Source organism: Narcine bancroftii, chromosome 12 (genome assembly GCF_036971445.1).
Source record: "Narcine bancroftii isolate sNarBan1 chromosome 12, sNarBan1.hap1, whole genome shotgun sequence".
In the NCBI taxonomy this organism is placed as follows: Eukaryota; Metazoa; Chordata; class Chondrichthyes; order Torpediniformes; family Narcinidae; genus Narcine; species Narcine bancroftii.
Genome location: NC_091480.1, coordinates 37210067 through 37227140, shown reverse-complemented (window position 1 = coordinate 37227140; position 17074 = coordinate 37210067). Strand labels below are relative to the sequence as shown.

At 44.8% G+C, this 17074-nt stretch overlaps 2 protein-coding genes across 6 annotated transcripts in view; one reads left to right on the top strand and one right to left on the bottom strand.

The window, feature by feature from the left end:
• The window catches only part of rnf151 (ring finger protein 151), a 52831-nt gene extending 48055 nt beyond the window's left edge, over positions 1-4776 (bottom strand). For all 3 annotated transcript variants that reach the window (XR_011347420.1, XR_011347419.1, XM_069906393.1), the window contains exons 1-2: positions 4499-4776; positions 3208-3337 (exon numbers count right to left, since the gene is read on the bottom strand). Coding sequence is in view for 1 of the 3 variants with exons in the window: in XM_069906393.1 (XP_069762494.1) it covers positions 3208-3234 (27 nt within the window). In the remaining 2 variants the exon portion in view is untranslated. The remainder of the gene's footprint in view (positions 1-3207; positions 3338-4498) is intronic.
• tbl3 (transducin beta like 3) overlaps positions 4611-17074 on the top strand; it is an 89442-nt gene continuing 76978 nt past the window's right edge. The window contains exons 1-4 of one of the 3 annotated variants that reach the window (XM_069906391.1): positions 4611-4750; positions 10440-10491; positions 12454-12549; positions 16345-16392. In XM_069906391.1, the coding sequence (XP_069762492.1) occupies positions 4719-4750; positions 10440-10491; positions 12454-12549; positions 16345-16392 (228 nt within the window). In that variant the 5' untranslated portion in view covers positions 4611-4718. Of the gene's footprint in view, positions 4751-10439; positions 10492-12453; positions 12550-14477; positions 14851-16344; positions 16393-17074 lie in introns of those variants that run through there. The other 2 variants (XM_069906390.1, XM_069906388.1) reach the window with 2 other exon arrangements.

Genomic DNA, 17074 nt, shown 5'->3' with positions numbered 1-17074 from the left:
TAGATTTCAAGGGGCCCCTACTGTCGACCAACCGTAACACCTACATACTTACAGCCATCGACGAGTACTCCCACTTCCCGTTTGCTGTGCCCTGCTCGTACATGACTTCTTCCTCAGTTATAAAGGCCCTGCACAGCATCTTTGCCATCTTCATGTACCCCAATTACATCCACAGTGACAGGGGGTCCTCGTTTATGAGCGCAGAACTGCAGCAGTACCTTCTGGAGCGTGGTATTGCTTCAAGCAGGACCACCAGCTATAACCCACATGGTATTGGGCAAGTCGAAAGAGAGAATGCCACCATTTGGAAAGCGGTTACTCTTGCCCTCCGCTCCAAAGGTCTCCCCACTTCTCGCTGGCAGGATGTGCTCACTAGTGCCCTACACTCTATCAGCTCTCTCCTGTGCACCGCGACCAATGCCAACCCCCCATGAAATGATGTTCTCTTTCCTGAGGAAATCCCATTCAGGTACGACCATACCGTCATGGCTCACGGTTCCTGGTCCAGTTCTTTACGACGCCACGTCCGGTACAATCCCTTGGTTGACCAAATGACTCTGCTCCATGCGAACCCACATTATGCCTATGTTGTGTACCCGGACAGTTGGGAGGACACAGTCTCCGTAAGGGACCTAGCCCAAGCCAGATCAGGCGCAGCAGTGCCTTTAACCCAACCTCCCCCTATTCCTTCTCCCCCAGGTCATGTGCTTGAACAGAGGGACCAGCTCCACCCCACCAGCTCAGGCCATTGGGGAAATGACCGAAGCAGTGGCTGTATCCAGCGACACAACTCCGGCGACCCCTATCCCACCGCCACTGCGTTCACGCCGGATGGTCAGGCCACCTGACTGGTACAGCCCCTAACCTCCATCCACCCTGGGGTCGGTTCTCAAAGAAAGGGTGAATGTGATAGTATAGATTCTATCACCAATGTGTATATGTACATATGTAGAGATGCAACCTCCTTTGAAGAAGACCGCAGAGCCCACCTCACTGACAAAAGACAAAGGAGGAAAAACCCAACACCCAACCCCAACCAACCAATTTTCCCTTTCAACCACTGCAACCTTGCCTGCCTGTCCCGCATCGGACATGTCAGTCACCAACGAGCCTGCAGCAGACGTGGACATACCCCTCCATAAATCTTCGTCCGCGAAGCCAAGCCAAAGAGAAGAAGAGTGTAGGATGACTGTGATTGGCTGAGAGTGTAGCCAGACCTACTGGCAGGTCTTAAAGGATTGCTCCTAGCCAGACCAGGTCATTCTGGACTGGTCGACCTACTTGTGAAATGCTCCAGTCTTTTAGTTAATAAAAGCCTTGGTTTGGATCAACAAGTCTTTGGTTCTTTCAACATGCATTACACATCCCTAGCAACAGCTGACAGAAGACTCTTTCATCCATGGACTGTTCCAGGGAACACAGACTGAGTCCGACATCCAGAAAGGCTGGAAGACCATCAACTCAGTGAAAGACACCTTTTGGTTGGCCTGAAACCTGTTGGTCTTTCAGCACAGTGAGATTTCAGTCCTGGAATGCTACCCACTAGCACATTCCAGGCTGTAGAAGCATGTGGTGAGGGATGCAATGCAGCCAAAGCGAGGGCACTGTGGGGAATGACCACAGTCCAGAGGCCTCCCATTACCAGGCATTGAGCGGAAGTCCCTCAAGCAACAGAGGGGAGGAGGAACAACAAGGTGCCTCAGTGAAGGTAACGAAAAGAATGTACAATGATGAGAATGTATCGATATGACTGACACTATGTAAAAAGTCTTGAACAGTTTTTCCTGTATTGTAAATAATTTATTGTGAATGAAGTATTTTTTTGGGGGGAAAAAACAGGGGTTTAATCCTTGTAAAGACTGTGTGAAGGAAACGGGGGTTTAACCCTAGTAAAGACGCTGTGAAGGAAACCCTACTCTACTGCGACATCCTGCAAGAGAACTAGAAGCTGCAGCTGCTGACAGATCCTATTGGTGAGCCCTGTTCTATGAAGCCCACATCAGTTTTGCTGACAGGCGCTGCCAAAAACTGATGGAAGACTGTGAACGGCATCACAAAGCATCAGTACAGTTATTACAAAACTGGACTTCCAGTGCCCCCATTGTGCTACCCTCTATGCTTCCAGACTGGGACTGTGTTTGTTATTGTGTGCTTAATAACGAGTCAAGTTGGTGGCGGAGCTAATCAAATAAGAGACTTTACTGAACACAACTAAACATGATAAACGGGGTAGAGAGAGAGAGAGAGAGAGAGAGAGAGAGAGCCCACAGCGTGGCTTCTGCTCCCTACTGGTACTCAATTCAACTAACACACCTTCACAGTGCTCGCGTATGTGCAATAAGCTGTTGCGAGTATGGTTGCAGTGGGTGAAAGCAGCTGATGGCAGCAGTGTTTACAGACTGCGGTCACCTTCGTGTCCACAGATGAACTACACAACAATGTCTTCTTCGAACCGAATGACTACCAATACAATGAATGTAAAAAGTCTTGGAGATTTTCTTGTAAATATATTTTTTGTGAATGAAGTATATTTTTTTGAAAATAAAACTGGGGGTTTAACCCTAGTAAAGAGACAGACAACAATTCTCATTGACATACCGGTGGGCCCCACTAAAGCGGCGAAGCCTAATGCAGCAAGGTTAGCAATGTTCTTACAGCTCCAACTACACTTATTCAAGTCAGCGGTTGTCTGTAATGAGCTTTGTAAGTTTTCTCTGGTTTCCTCCCAAAACGTATGGCGATGGTAGGTTAATTGGCTGTAACCGGGCAACACAAGATTCCTGGGCCGGAAGGGCCTTCTACTGTGCTGTATTGTTCAAAACAGTCTGCAGACACTGAGATTGAAGTAAAAATACAATGCTGGGGAAATTCAGCAGGTCTCAACTCAAGGATGAAGGGCTCAAGTCAAGCTCGAAACAGTTGGCTATGTAGTTTATAGAGCAAACTGTTTGACCTACTGAGTTTTTCCAGCATTGTGTTTTTAAAATTAATTATGGCATCAACCATCTAGCATCTGTAGAGTTTCTTGCTTAACTTAATGTCCATTCACCTGAACCCGGTCACCTTCATCGGTTTTTCTTACAAATTGTTCCCATTCAATTGTTCAATTAGCCAGTAATTTTTTAAAAATAAAATGTATTCATAAAGTTAGATATCCACAGACACACAAATACAAGACTACACGACTTGCTTCACAATCATAGTTACCTGTTCCTGCTCCTCAGCCTTTTCCATTCTAGTGGAACCTCAAACTCCTCTTACTCTGCCTGATCAGCCATCACGACCCAATGACCATTACTGTATGTGGTGATGGAAGACGTTTTTCTGACAAAAATCCCTTTTAAAAACAAAGCAGGAAACCTCATTGAACGTGGATTGTTGAACTGAGGATGGATTTTGCACTACAAAACAAACCAACAATATAGAAGGCCATGGAAATAACAATCAATGAATTGGATTGTATTCTAAAGAATGGGATTGCACAAGCTTAAAGTGAGTAAATGCATTGTATTGTGATCGATTGAGCTGGATTTTACTACAGTAAAATGAAAAGCACAGACTTTTAAACAGGTATTGTGATTACGATTAGTTTTCACTCATTGGTACAATAATTGGTACAATGACAGAATTGGATGGATGGAGCTAAAATTGAGCATTTCAGTAGCCCCTTTCAAATTGCAGCACCTGGGTAGCCCTCCTGGGACCCGGGTACGATTGCTGGAAGCACCTTTCAAATTGCAGAGGGATCTACCCAATAAATCACCAACACGGTGATTTAAGGGGGAATCCTGTCCCCGCAATGATGCGTCACGCACTCCGCAGAAGTACTGCTGGATGTTCAGATCCTGGCTGCCCGGTGACGCACGCACGCACACAAGCGCTGACTTCACCGGAATAAGCAGACCGGCCTTTTTCGCTTTCAAACTGGTCGTGAACAAGACCGAGGTAGGTTCAACTGGGATACCGTCAGGTTGACCCGGTCGGACCCTTTCCGACTGCGGCGTCACTGGGGCACTAACCGTGCAAATTGCCCGTTAACCCCAGGTTACGCGGCAGCTTGAAAACTGCGTGCTCCAACTCCGGTGTGGCATTTGGGGGAGAAAGGAGACATCCAGAGCTGATCCTTGTTAACGAGCACTCGCGCAGCTATTTGTGCTGAGTTTTGAGTCATTTCTCTTTTTTCAGTTTTCATCGGTCTTCAGATTCAAAAATAGGATAACGCATAGATGTCATTGATTAGTTAATGCCAGTCATTAATTACACTTGAAATGTATAGTAGAATCAGATGTATTGGGACAGGCGAGGAAAATAGCTGAGAAGAAGAGAAGCAGGCATTTTGTTGAATAATGGGAGAGTCTAGTAGGGAAGGGCCTGTTGGGTGTGCTGTCTGGCCCTTGACCTCCTCATGTGGACAGAGTCGTCCCCACCCAACCAGCTCCTCCGGGACTGACTGTCACAGGGTGGGAATGACACAGTGCAGCAAAAATCCCAGCCTCACCCAGTCAAAGGAACTGCCTCAACCAGAGGGCACCAACGCAAGTGAGCGGGACAAACGAAGAGGGCGGTCCGTTGCTATGGGAACGGGGTGACGAACATCGGGGCCGTCATCAGTGTGCGCCGGAAGTGCCCCGCGTGCCTGGGAGGAACGTGCTGCCGGACCGGCACGTTGTTGGTCGCTCGCCTGGTGCCGATGTGGTGTGTGTGTGCACGGAGTGACGATGGCTGCCGGCGGAGTGCGCTTCAAGACAAAGTGAGTGTCGCCGGCAGACCCTGATCCCGCTCGATAAGGCGCTGGTGCATGTTTCGGACGTGCCGGCGGTCCGCCTTGCGCAGGCACCGCTCCCTCCCTTCTGTGACTCCCCTCCCCACCCCACCGATCGTCCCCTTGGGGCCCCGACCACTGGTGACCGCAGAAGATACTCCACTGGCGCCCACATCTCCTCCCTCACCACCATTCCGAGCCCTAAACAACCCTTCCAAGGGAAGCAACGTTTCACTTGTGAATCTGCTGCATCCGGTGCTCCCATGGAGATCTCTTCATCGAGCAGACTTGTCACAGACTGGGAGAGATCGCTTTGGGTTGTCCTCCCCTCTGCTTGCTGCAATAGCGTGGATCTCCCAGTGGCCATTCATTTCAGTTCCCTGCCCATGGTCTCATATACTGCCTGACTGAGACCACCCACAAATTGGAGGAATAACACCTCATCTTCCAATCAGGCACCCTCCAACCCGATGGCATTAATATCAACTTCTCTGGCTTTCGTTAACAACCTGCCACCTCTCTCCTTTTTTCCCGTCTCCTTTCTCACCTCTCCGTTTATCGTAGCCAATGAACCCCTACCTCCCCGACTAGCATTCTCTGAATTCTGAGTTTTCCTGGGGTTTTTTTTGGCTCTTTCTGCTTATTCTTTGAAGATGGGCTCAGGCCCGAAACTTCGGCAATATATCTTTGTCTTCCATGGACTCTGAAAGACCGGCTGAGTTCCTCCAGCATTTCAGTGTGTTTTTACTAGTCACAGTGTCTGAAAACTCTCGTGTTTCACATCAGCCCTGCTTCATCCAGTCATCAGAACCTGTGAGGAGATGGTGGAAAATGAGCAAAAAGAGAACATAATTGAAGTAACTCTATGGGTCAAGCAGCATCTGCAGAGGGGAAGAGGAGGTCAATGTTTTGAATTGAGACTTTGTACCCTATGATGTTCCCACATTAGCCGAGGCACTGTGCGGCTGTGACCACTAAAGCTGATGTATTGTGTCCAAGGTGGCTGCACTTACTGGTTTTAAAATGTCACATTATTATTCATAATATTGGATATCGAAGATTTCAGATATCTTATTGCTGACAGTGCGTCCAGTTCAACTGAGTGGTTTAAATATCTATATTTAAAATGCTGAAAAGGGATTGAATTGATGAGTGGCATTCATTTTGTGGATGGTAAATGTATTTTTGGTTTCAGTAAGAGAGAGCTGTGCCCATGTTTGTTGCAAAAATGGGAAATTTATTTTCCAAAATGGGAGGGAAGACACCTTATTCTTAATATTTAATTTGAGATTGGTTTGGATATGACACTGGATTTACATCACCAGTCACATTGGCTCTAAATTATGATTTGCACTTTAGAACTATTGAGAATGCGGAATTTGATTTTCTGAATTTATTTTTGGGATTTGTGCTTGGCAAGGCCAGTGTTTATTGTCCATCCCAAAATCGTCTTTGAAGATGATGGTAACCTGCTGTCTTGAATGGTTGCAATCCTTCTGATGAAGGTACTGCCACAGTGATGCAAGTTTCAAGGTACAGACACAAGAAGCTGTGGATGCTTGATATTAATGCCATTGGGTTGGAGCAAAGAACAAATTACTGGAGGAACTCGGGTACGCAGTATCTGTTGTGTATGGTGGTGGTGGGTGCAATTGTCCATCTTCAAGACCCATTCATAATAAGGATTGGTATTGTGTGACTTGGAGGAGAACCGGCAAGTGGAAGTGTTCCCATACGCCTGATATCCTTATTTTTCTTGATGGTGTGGAAGAATCAGTTGGGGTAGCTCATAAAAGTATGTGTTGCATTTTGTAAATGGTACGTGCTCCTATTTGTGCTGATTGAGGGAGTGAATGTTTAAGATAGTTGATGCTTATAAACTAGTCGGCTTAGTCCTGGATGGTATTGAGCTTCTCAAGTATTGTTGATCATGTAATCATTTAGGCATCTGGAAAGAATTCTGTGATATTTGTAACTTGTGCATTGGGGTGGAAAGGCCTTGAAACATGCAACAGCGTCAGTCTTTCAAAGTGGGATCAGGATCTGCCAGCGACACTCTTGGGTCAATAGATGATTCTCTTGCTACCGCCTCTGAGCTTTTCTTGTAACTGTAGTATTTAGGTGAATGGTCCAATTGAATTTCTGGTCTGAGGTGACCCCCTGGGATATTATTTGTGGAGAATTGATATTGATAATGGCAATTGTTGTTAGAGTGGATCATCATTGATCATTGCCTGGCAGTTTTGTGATGATCATATTTCAGATTTAGATTTCAGAGTACATACATACATATAACCCTGAGATTCCTTTCTCTTGCGGGCACGACAGAATTACCACTCATTGGTAGTGTAAAAATAAACTGTATGCAGCATAAAACATGGAAACAAAGAACTGTAAACAAAGTGTAATACAGAGAGAACAAAAAGAAAATCAATAAACTGCACAAATAAGAGTCCTTAAATGAATCTCTGATTGAGTTTGTTGTTGAGGAGTCTGATGGTGAAGGGGTAGCAGCTGTTCCTGAACCAGGTGGTGTGAGTCTTGTGGCACCTATACCTCTTTACTGATGGCAGAAGCGAGAACAGAGCATGTGCTAGGTAGTAAGGGTCTTTGATGATTGCTGCTGCTCTCCAACGGCAGCACTCCCTGTAGATATGGTGAATAGTGGAAAGGGTTTTGCCTGTGATGTCCTGGAATGTGTCCACTACCTTTTGAAGGGCTTTACACTTGATATTGATGCTTCCATACCAGACCGTGATGCAGCTGGTCAGCACACTTTCTACCACACATCTGTATAAATTTGTCAGGGTTTTTGATGTCATGCTAAACCTCCGCAAACTCCCTAGGATGTAGAGGCGCTGATGTGCTTTCTTCACGATTCCATTGGTGTGTTGGTCCCAGGGAATATTTTCTGAGTTACTAACTCCTAAAAACAAACTTGCCACTTTTCAGCCAAGCCTGACGGTTGTCTTGGGCTTGATGCATGCAGGCATGCATTGCTTCATGTGCTGAGTATCAAATGCCATGGACATTGTAGAATCAACTGTGAACATTCCATTTTCTAATGTGGTGAAAGGAGGGTCTTTGGTGAAGCAAGACAGTTAGATCTAGGACACTGCTCTAGGTAATCCTGTGATAATATCCTGGGGATGAATTGATTGTCCTCCAACAACTATAGCAATCTTTCTTTGAGAGAGATTTTACTCCAACAGCTGGTTTCTCTTTGATATCTATTGACTTCAGTTTTACCAGTTAAAAATTTGTGCTAAATTAGGAGTAAAATGCACATTGTGATATTTTAATATTTCCTCAGGAGATTCATTGATTTAAATATTTTTTTTAACTTCTAGCAAGCAGTGATCAATTGTATATGTAACTGTTGAATAATCAAAAAATATATGATAGGATGGAATTTAGTTTGTCTGTACGTGGTGCACAATTACCTTTTTTGATGTGATTTGGAAAACATCAAACCTCATACTTGAAGTAAAGAAACTGATAAATTGAATAGGTTCTCATAATTAAAAAAAATTATATTGAAAGCTAGAAGTAAAACACGAAAATCTGCAAACACTAAGGTTGAAGTAAAAACACGATGCTGGAGAAACTCAGCAGGTCAGTGTCCTTTATATAACAAAGGTAAAGATACATAACTGACGTTTCAGGCTTGAGCCCTTTATCAAGGAATGGAAAAATGTCGGCAAGCATCCGAATAATAGAGTACGGGGTGGGGGGAAGAGGCGTAGTCCCAAAGGCAAGAGGTGTAAAAGGGAGTGAGGGGACAGCGGCAAGCAAGGGAAGGAGAGATGGCTGGGTGAATAGAGAGGAAAGGGTAGGGGGAAGAAGAGAGATGGAGGGGAGGAGGAGGAGGAGGAGAGCTGGAATGGGGAAGGTGGGATGGAAGGGAGAGCAGGTTAGCAGAAACTGGAAAAGTCAATGTTAATACCCTTTGTCTAGAGCGTGCCCAGACGGAAAATCAGGTATTGTTCCTCCAATTTATAGGGGGTCTTGGTGGAATAATATGCTGCACTCTCCAGCCAGATGGTATTAACACCTACTTTTCCAGTTTCTTCTAACGTGCTCCCACCTAGGCTCCCCTCCCCCCTTTTGATCACTGCTGTACACTCTTTCCCTTCACCTATCACTTCCTGCATTTGTGACCACTCCTCCCCCCCCCCCACCCACCCTGCTTTTTTATTTGGACACCTGCCGACATTTTTCCATAACTTGACAAAGAGCTCAAGCCCAAAATATTCTTTTGTATTTTTACCTTTTCTTTATAAAGGGAACAGTTTGATCTCCTGAGTTTCTCCAGCATTGTTTTGTTTTACTACAGTATATTGAAAGCTTTTTGTTAATGACACTTGTATTTTGCTTTCATGGCTCCTGTCAATATTTTAAGGTGCATTTGCATTGCAGTTGTTGTGTAGGTGTGGAAAGTGTTTAGACTTTTTGTCATTGGGTAACCTGAATGGAGTCAAGATGAGAGCCCTGTTTGAATATATACTGCACACTCATGTGCGTGGTCCTTCGATGGGTATTAAATGCATGTTTTGTGAAAGCTGAAGACTGAAACTGAGATGAAAAGTATGTAAAATTATAATAGCCATCTAGTATGAATTACAACAGATGAATTCATGATAGGTATCCTCATGCATGGCTGTACAGTTTATTAAAATAATTATTTTTAATGATTGACATCCAACAAAATTCTTCAAATTTTCAACAGAAATAAAAACAAGGTATTCATTGCAAAGGGAATGGTAAAAGTCATGGTACAAAATGAGGTGAAATTAATGTCTAGGCATTTAAAGAAGTGAGTACTGTCATTACTGAGTCTTAGTGAACTCCATTTTTTTTTCCTTTTTATTTGTGATCTTTAGTTTTTAAGGTCCTTACCTGATCCTGAATTGTAAAAAAAAGTTCATCCGTCCACCCTACAACTGTTTTTCTTTTTTAAGTGGTAGAATAGATAAGTCCATGATTATTGAACTGGCAATGTGCCCAATTTTTGTCCTAAAAGTAATAGATCTTGTTTTAGATGTTCACAGGACAAGCTAGAATTAAGTAGGTTAATGCATAAGATGTGACCCATGGCCAAAATATAATAAACAACGTTTTCCTGTTATTCATTAGATCACGAAACATCTTAAACGTTTGGATTGGATTTGGTTGTTGTTGTGATTTTCTGAAGAGTTTTCATTTGCCGAAGCAATTATGAGGTGCAAGTGTGTTGAAACTGTGACAAGAGGTTTCTCCAACAAAATTAAGGATGGGTGATCAGCAAGCTTTGAATCTAAAACCTTGAAAAGCAAGAATGCAGAAGAAGTAAGAATGTGACAGAGTATTTAGAGGTGGTTTGGGAGGAATTGTTAGAGCAGCTTGCACACACATTTTAAAAGACAGAATATTCTTGTGTCATTAATGTTGTCAATCCTCAACTGATGGGCATTGATTTACTTAGTAAATAATTATGAAAGGATTGGCTGTCACAAAGCCCCTCCAGGACTTTGCGTTTAATACAAAAAAAAATCACATTTTGACAATAAAAAGAATCTTAAATCCTGCTGCCTTGGCCTCATTGCATTGCTGATTGAAGTTTTAAATACTGTCAAATTTACATTTTCATTTATTGTTTTTTGATTACCATCTAATCCACTGTTTGCATCTTTTCCAGTTATGCTGTTTCCAGCAAAATTGAACCATTTTACAAAGGAGGAAAAGTACAGGTATCTTTAAATTTATTGAAATTTAGCACAGCTGTGTTTTATTTGTACTTCCATCTTTGCAGTTGTTCATAAGGTTTTCATCCATCTTGTATCTTAATTTTCTTTCACATTTGATCTCTGCCTAGCATAATTTATCTTTCATTTTGCATTCAGTTTTTTTTCCCATTAGAATTGAAATTCTACAGATGTCAAAATTGTGAAATAACAAACGCTGGAGATAAGTAGGTGGCTTCGATTGGAAGAGAAAAACATTAACTCTGTTTCAAATCAATGACTCTGCATCAGAATTTGCAGTTAAACTGGCAATGCTGGATATCCAAAATATAAACAGAATTATACAAAATTTGGGACTTTAGAGCATTGGAGGTTCGGAGGTTGTCTTGCAGAAGTTTATGAAAAAGTGAATGCTTCTTGTCTTTCCCAGGGTGGATGATTCTGGAATTAGAGGGCACAGTTGAGGGCATAGGTTTAAGTTGAGAAAGGAGAGGCTTAAGGGGGACCAAGGGGGCAATTTACAATGTAATCTGTTTCTGAAATGAGTTTCTAAAGGAAACTTTGGAAGAGGGCACAATTCTAGCATTCAAAAGACTTAGACAGATTTCTGGATTAAAAAAAAAGGCTTTGAAATGTATGGACCAAATGGGACAAACCTGGAATTCCAACTTGGTCTGTGTGGACGGAAGGGCCTGTTCCCGTGCTGTATGACTGTGCTCAGCAGGTCAAGCAACGTCAGCTGGGACAAAACTCAAGATGGCCTTACTGGTCAAGAGCAAGTTCTATCAAAGGCTCCTTCGCCTGCTGAGGCCCTTGATTGTCTCTTGTTACGAGCCCAGAGGACCCCAAACCCAGCAGCAATAGATATTCACCAAGACAAATGGTTACTTTAACAAAAGTTGATTTTAATTATCTTTAAACATGAAAACAGAATCAAACTTTAACTTATAACTATTAACTTACTTTACCTAACTTAACCCCATATTAATTCTAAGTGCACGTGTATGTAATGTGTGTGTGTAAGTTCAGAAAAGTTCTTTGATTCACAGTCCAATCTCACTTCTCATTCCTCCAAGTTCACTGGTTGCAGGCACATCTTATACTGTGCACAAAATTTAACGTGTATAAAGTTCACCAGGCTTTGGTGCTCGAAAGGTAAATGGTTACCACTCAAGAAGGTTCTTGTTGGTTTTCAGAGAGAGATGTGTTGTTCCAGGATATCCACAACTGATGTATTTCCATCAGTCACCTCAGTGTCTTGCTGAGGAAAATTGCCCCATCAGGGTTCTCCAGATGAAAACCTATTTATTTCAGGTCACCACAGAGTTCCTTTTTGTTTCACTTATTTCAAGTGAAACATTAGACAGCCAATCCTCTCCCCTTGCATGAACCAGAAGGGCTTCGATCAGGCTGTCTTCCAAAAGCTTGTCCTGTCTCAGTCCCAGCAACTTCTGCTGGCTGACACTGTCAAGTCCTCTGCTTTTCTCTCTCTCTTTCTCACACACAAAGACTGAGACTGAGAGAAAGCCCGTATAAATCTCTATGCTTGCAAAACCACATGACCCTCTTACAACAGCAAACCTCTCCTGCAGACAATAACGGCTCCAGCCTGCTCTTTCATCTGTTGCCTTGATAAACAGTAATCCATTAGTGACGTCTCTGGAGCACTCTTCAAAGCTCTTGCAAAAAGGTGTGAGAAGCCACTATGTCTCCAGTATTTCAAATAAGATCTGCTTTAAAGTGTTTGGATGTGACCTACTCTAACAAACTTTTCCCAATTTATCACCCAAAAACATTTCTATATACTCTGTCATGCTCTCATTTGATTTTCTGAGCACTTCCAGCATCTGTTCTTTATCACAAGAGTACCCATTTTGTAGTTTATTGCAACATGAGGTTGAAAGTAGGAAACAACTTTTTAGTAAATGTGAAGCATATTATTTAAAAAAAGTTCTCTTTCCAATACAGATGAATAAAGATGGAACATGTATGTTCTGCACATGTGGAACAAAGATCAATATCTTGGATGTTGCCACAGGAAAAGTTTCAAAGACCATTGAGCAGGTGAGGAGTTCTAGAAGGGATGCTGTACTGCTCATATTTTGGCACGAACACATTTATGCTCATACAGAACCTTTCCGATTATCCGAAAACCATTTTACTGAAATTCTCAGTTATCCAAAAAATATTTGGTGGCAACATGACGTCATAAGTTGAAAACAAGTTCTCCTGATGTGCTCATGTGGGACTCGGACGCCATGCTAGTGCCAGTTTTGTAACAACAGAACCAGTCGAAGCAATTCATGGCATGAAATGGGTGGGGGGGGGTGGAGGTGAGATGTGGGGAGGCAGATACTACTATTTGAAAATGCTGCCATGTTTTGTGTTGCTGCAAATCATTCTGGGCTTTTTCTGGGGAAATACCACGACAGACCTTTGTGAGAGGGCATCTTCGTGTATCAAGGTGGAAGGCATCCTTCACATCTCTAACCTGCAGCATTACAGCACGCCCCCCCCCGCTCCCCCGGGCTGCGCTCTCTCCCCTCTCCCCCGGGCTGCGCTCTCTCCCCGCTCCCCCGGGCTGCGCTCTCTCCCCGCTCCCCCGGGCTGCGCTCTCTCCCCGCTCCCCCGGGCTGCGCTCTCTCCCCGCTCCCCCGGGCTGCGCTCTCTCCCCGCTCCCCCGGGCTGCGCTCTCTCCCCGCTCCCCCGGGCTGCGCTCTCTCCCGGCTCCCCCGGGCTGCGCTCTCTCCCCGCTCCCCCGGGCTGCGCTCTCTCCCCGCTCCCCCGGGCTGCGCTCTCTCCCCGCTCCCCCGGGCTGCGCTCTCTCCCCGCTCCCCCGGGCTGCGCTCTCTCCCCGCTCCCCCGGGCTGCGCTCTCTCCCCGCTCCCCCGGGCTGCGCTCTCTCCCCGCTCCCCCGGGCTGCGCTCTCTCCCCGCTCCCCCGGGCTGCGCTCTCTCCCCGCTCCCCCGGGCTGCGCTCTCTCCCCGCTCCCCCGGGCTGCGCTCTCTCCCCGCTCCCCCGGGCTGCGCTCTCTCCCCGCTCCCCCGGGCTGCGCTCTCTCCCCGCTCCCCCGGGCTGCGCTCTCTCCCCGCTCCCCCGGACTGCGCTCTCTCCCCGCTCCCCCGGGCTGCGCTCTCTCCCCGCTCCCCCGGGCTGCGCTCTCTCCCCGCTCCCCCGGGCTGCGCTCTCTCCCCGCTCCCCCGGGCTGCGCTCTCTCCCCGCTCCCCCGGGCTGCGCTCTCTCCCCGCTCCCCCGGGCTGCGCTCTCTCCCCGCTCCCCCGGGCTGCGCTCTCTCCCCGCTCCCCCGGGCTGCGCTCTCTCCCCGCTCCCCCGGGCTGCGCTCTCTCCCCGCTCCCCCGGGCTGCGCTCTCTCCCCGCTCCCCCGGGCTGCGCTCTCTCCCCGCTCCCCCGGGCTGCGCTCTCTCCCCGCTCCCCTTACCCACTCCTTCTGTCAAATACACTTTCAATGGGGTCACTGAAATTCTGCTGGAAGACAATCCCTGGGAATGTACCTGCAATGTCCTACTACTTAAAGGTGAAGTGAGACCTCTGGCTCCCAGGTAGCAGTGGGGACCTCGGGCTCCCGAGCAGGACGGGCGACAGCAGTGAGGAGATGTTGGGGATTGGTGACTGTGGTGGAGAGGTGTCAGGGATTGACAACAGCCGATACAAATATTCTGCTGATGCAACTATAACAATTTTCCAGTTGTCAAAAAATCCGGTTATCTTTTTAAATTTTAATTTAGACATACAGGCCATATCGGGCCACAAGTCCAAGCCACCCAATCACACTCAATTAACCTACAACCCCTCGTAAGTTTCAAAAGGTAGAAGGAAATCTGAGCCCCCGGGGAAACCCCACGATCAGAGAGAGAACATACAAACTCCTTACAGACAGCATGGGATTCGAACCCTAATCCCAATCGCTGGCGCTGTAACGGCATTGCGCTAACCACTACTCTATCCATGCTTCCCTTTTATGATCACTTTAGAATGGAAAACAATAAGTCCCCAAAGGCTCTGACTACCAGATTTCTGAGGCTGGCGTGAAAAGAACCTTCAGGAAGGTGAATTCTCAAAAAGCGTCTGCACCACGCGGTATATCTGGCTGTGACTTTAAAACCAACTGGCTGGAGATTTTGCATATATTTTCAACCTCTCACTGTTATGATCTGAATCCCTATCTACTTCAAAAGAATACCCATTATACCAGAAGAGCAAGGCAACCTTCTTCAATGACTAATGGCTGGTGGCACATCTACTGTGATAAGATGCCTTGAGAAGTTGGTTATGGAGCAAATCAGTTCCTATCTTGGGAAAAGCCTGGATTCACTTCAATGAGCTTATTGTCACAACAAGTCCACAGTAAGCACCTTGTCGTTGGCCCTCCTCTCTGTGTGTGTTAGATGAACTGGATAATAAGAGCACTGATGTCAGACTATAATTGACTATAATTCACTGTTTAACACCATCACATCAGTAAAACATAATCAAAATTAAAGTTCTGTACTTCCTCTGACAATGGATCCTAGATTTCCTTATTAGCAGACCCTAATGATTTGCAGCTTGGCAGCATCACCTCCCCCTCGCTGACCTTCCTTCAAAACCTCTGAGCTTAGATAGAACAGTAGAACAATTACAGCACAGAATCAGGCCACCTCAGCACCTCTAGTCTGTGCCAAACCATTTCTCTGCCTAGTGCCACTGACCTGCACCCAGCCATAGCCCTCCTTGCCTTTCCCATCCATGTACCTGTCAAATAAGCCCACATTTATCACTTCAGGTGGAAGCTCGTTTCATACTCCCAACACTCTCTGTGTGAAAATGTTCCCCCTAAACTTTTCCCTTTTCAGCCTTGACCCATGTCCTCTAGTTTGTATCTTACCTACCCTGGAAAATGCCCTCTTACCTTTACTTTGTCCATCCCCCTCATAATTTTAAATACCTCTATCAAATCTCCCCTCATTCTTGTATGCTTCGGGGAATAAAGTCCTAACCAGTTTAACCTTTCCCTGTAACTCAGCTCCTCAAGTCCAGACAACATCCAAGTCAATCTCTGCACTTTTTCTATTCTGTATAAAATACTGCAAAAACTACCCAAAACTGCACACAATACTCCAAATTTGACCTCACCTAAGTCTTGTACAACTTTACCATAACATGCCAACTCATATACTCAATATTTTGATTTATGAAGGCCAATACGCCAAAAGCTCTCTTTACAACCCTATCCATCTATGACGCCACTTTCAGGGAATCATGTATCTGTATTCCCAGATCCCTCTATCCTACTGCACTCCTCAGTGCTCTACCATTTACCGTGTCCGTTCTTGGTTTGTCCTTCCAAAATTCAACACCTCACGCTTGCCTGCATTAAATTCCAACTCCCATTTTTCAGTTCATTTTCCAGCTGATCAGATCCCTCTGCAAGCTTTGTAAACCTTCTTCGCTGTCCACAACACCTCCGATCATAGTGTCACCTGCAAACTTACTGATCCAATTTACTGCATTATCATCCAGATCATTGATAGAGATGAAAAACAACAAATGACAAGCTTCTTGTTCATTGGGAAGGGGAGGCTGAGGACAGATGGAGGGGGTTCGTACCTTCAAGATTCTGGATGCTCAACAAAGTACTATATAATTTATTCTATTCGAGGGTAACAGATATAGAGCATTAGAGAAACTGTTCATTGCTTTAGTCAAAGGCTCCTAATATTACCTTTTATAAGTTGTGTTTGTGGCAAAATAATTTAGTGTTTTGGAAATATATTTTTATGTAATACATCACTCTGTAAGGTAGCTAGTTCATTAGTATACATTGCTTTGAATTGATTCATGTTCCCATTTTCTTTGAAGGAAGAAGAAGAAGATATTACCTGCTTCAGTGTCAGCCCTGATGATAAGGTACATATTGGAACTGATTTTTTTTTTTGCAGTCTATCAAACCATACTTTAGGAAAAATTTGTGATTATGGAATTCAGTCTAGTACTGTAGTTATAACTATTTTGTTAAGTAAAGGACACTATTTGACTAGCTGAGTTTCTCCAGCATTGTGTTTTTACTTGTTAAGTAAAGTGCTGCATTAGCCTAGGTTTGTGTATTGCTATGATAGCACAGTGCTGGAGGCCTTAGTTCTTCTAAAAATATGTAAGAATCCACTACAATACAACTCCAATTATCCAAAATGGTTGGGGCCAGGCTATGTTTGATAAACATTTTTTTTTCAGAGAACTGGTCATTATTTAAAAACAGTCCAGTAGCAACATCAAATCACTTGTAAAATGTTTCCAATACAACAAATAACAAGGGAAGGCTTTTCAAGCATTAAAATAATGTTTAATTCTCTCCAAAAAAAAATGCTGGCAGCTACCAATCACTGACACTTCCCCACCAAGGCCCTGCTGCCGCTGGCAACCCGAGGTCCCCAGTCAGTTCAGCTCCGAAAAAAAATTGGATGAAAGGATATCCAAAACAAATCAGAAATTCGACATCGGATAATTTTAAAAGAATTTTGGATAAATGAGGATTTTGGAATATCCGATATCAGATAATCAGGGTCGTCCTGTATTGCTGCTGGAGAATTTT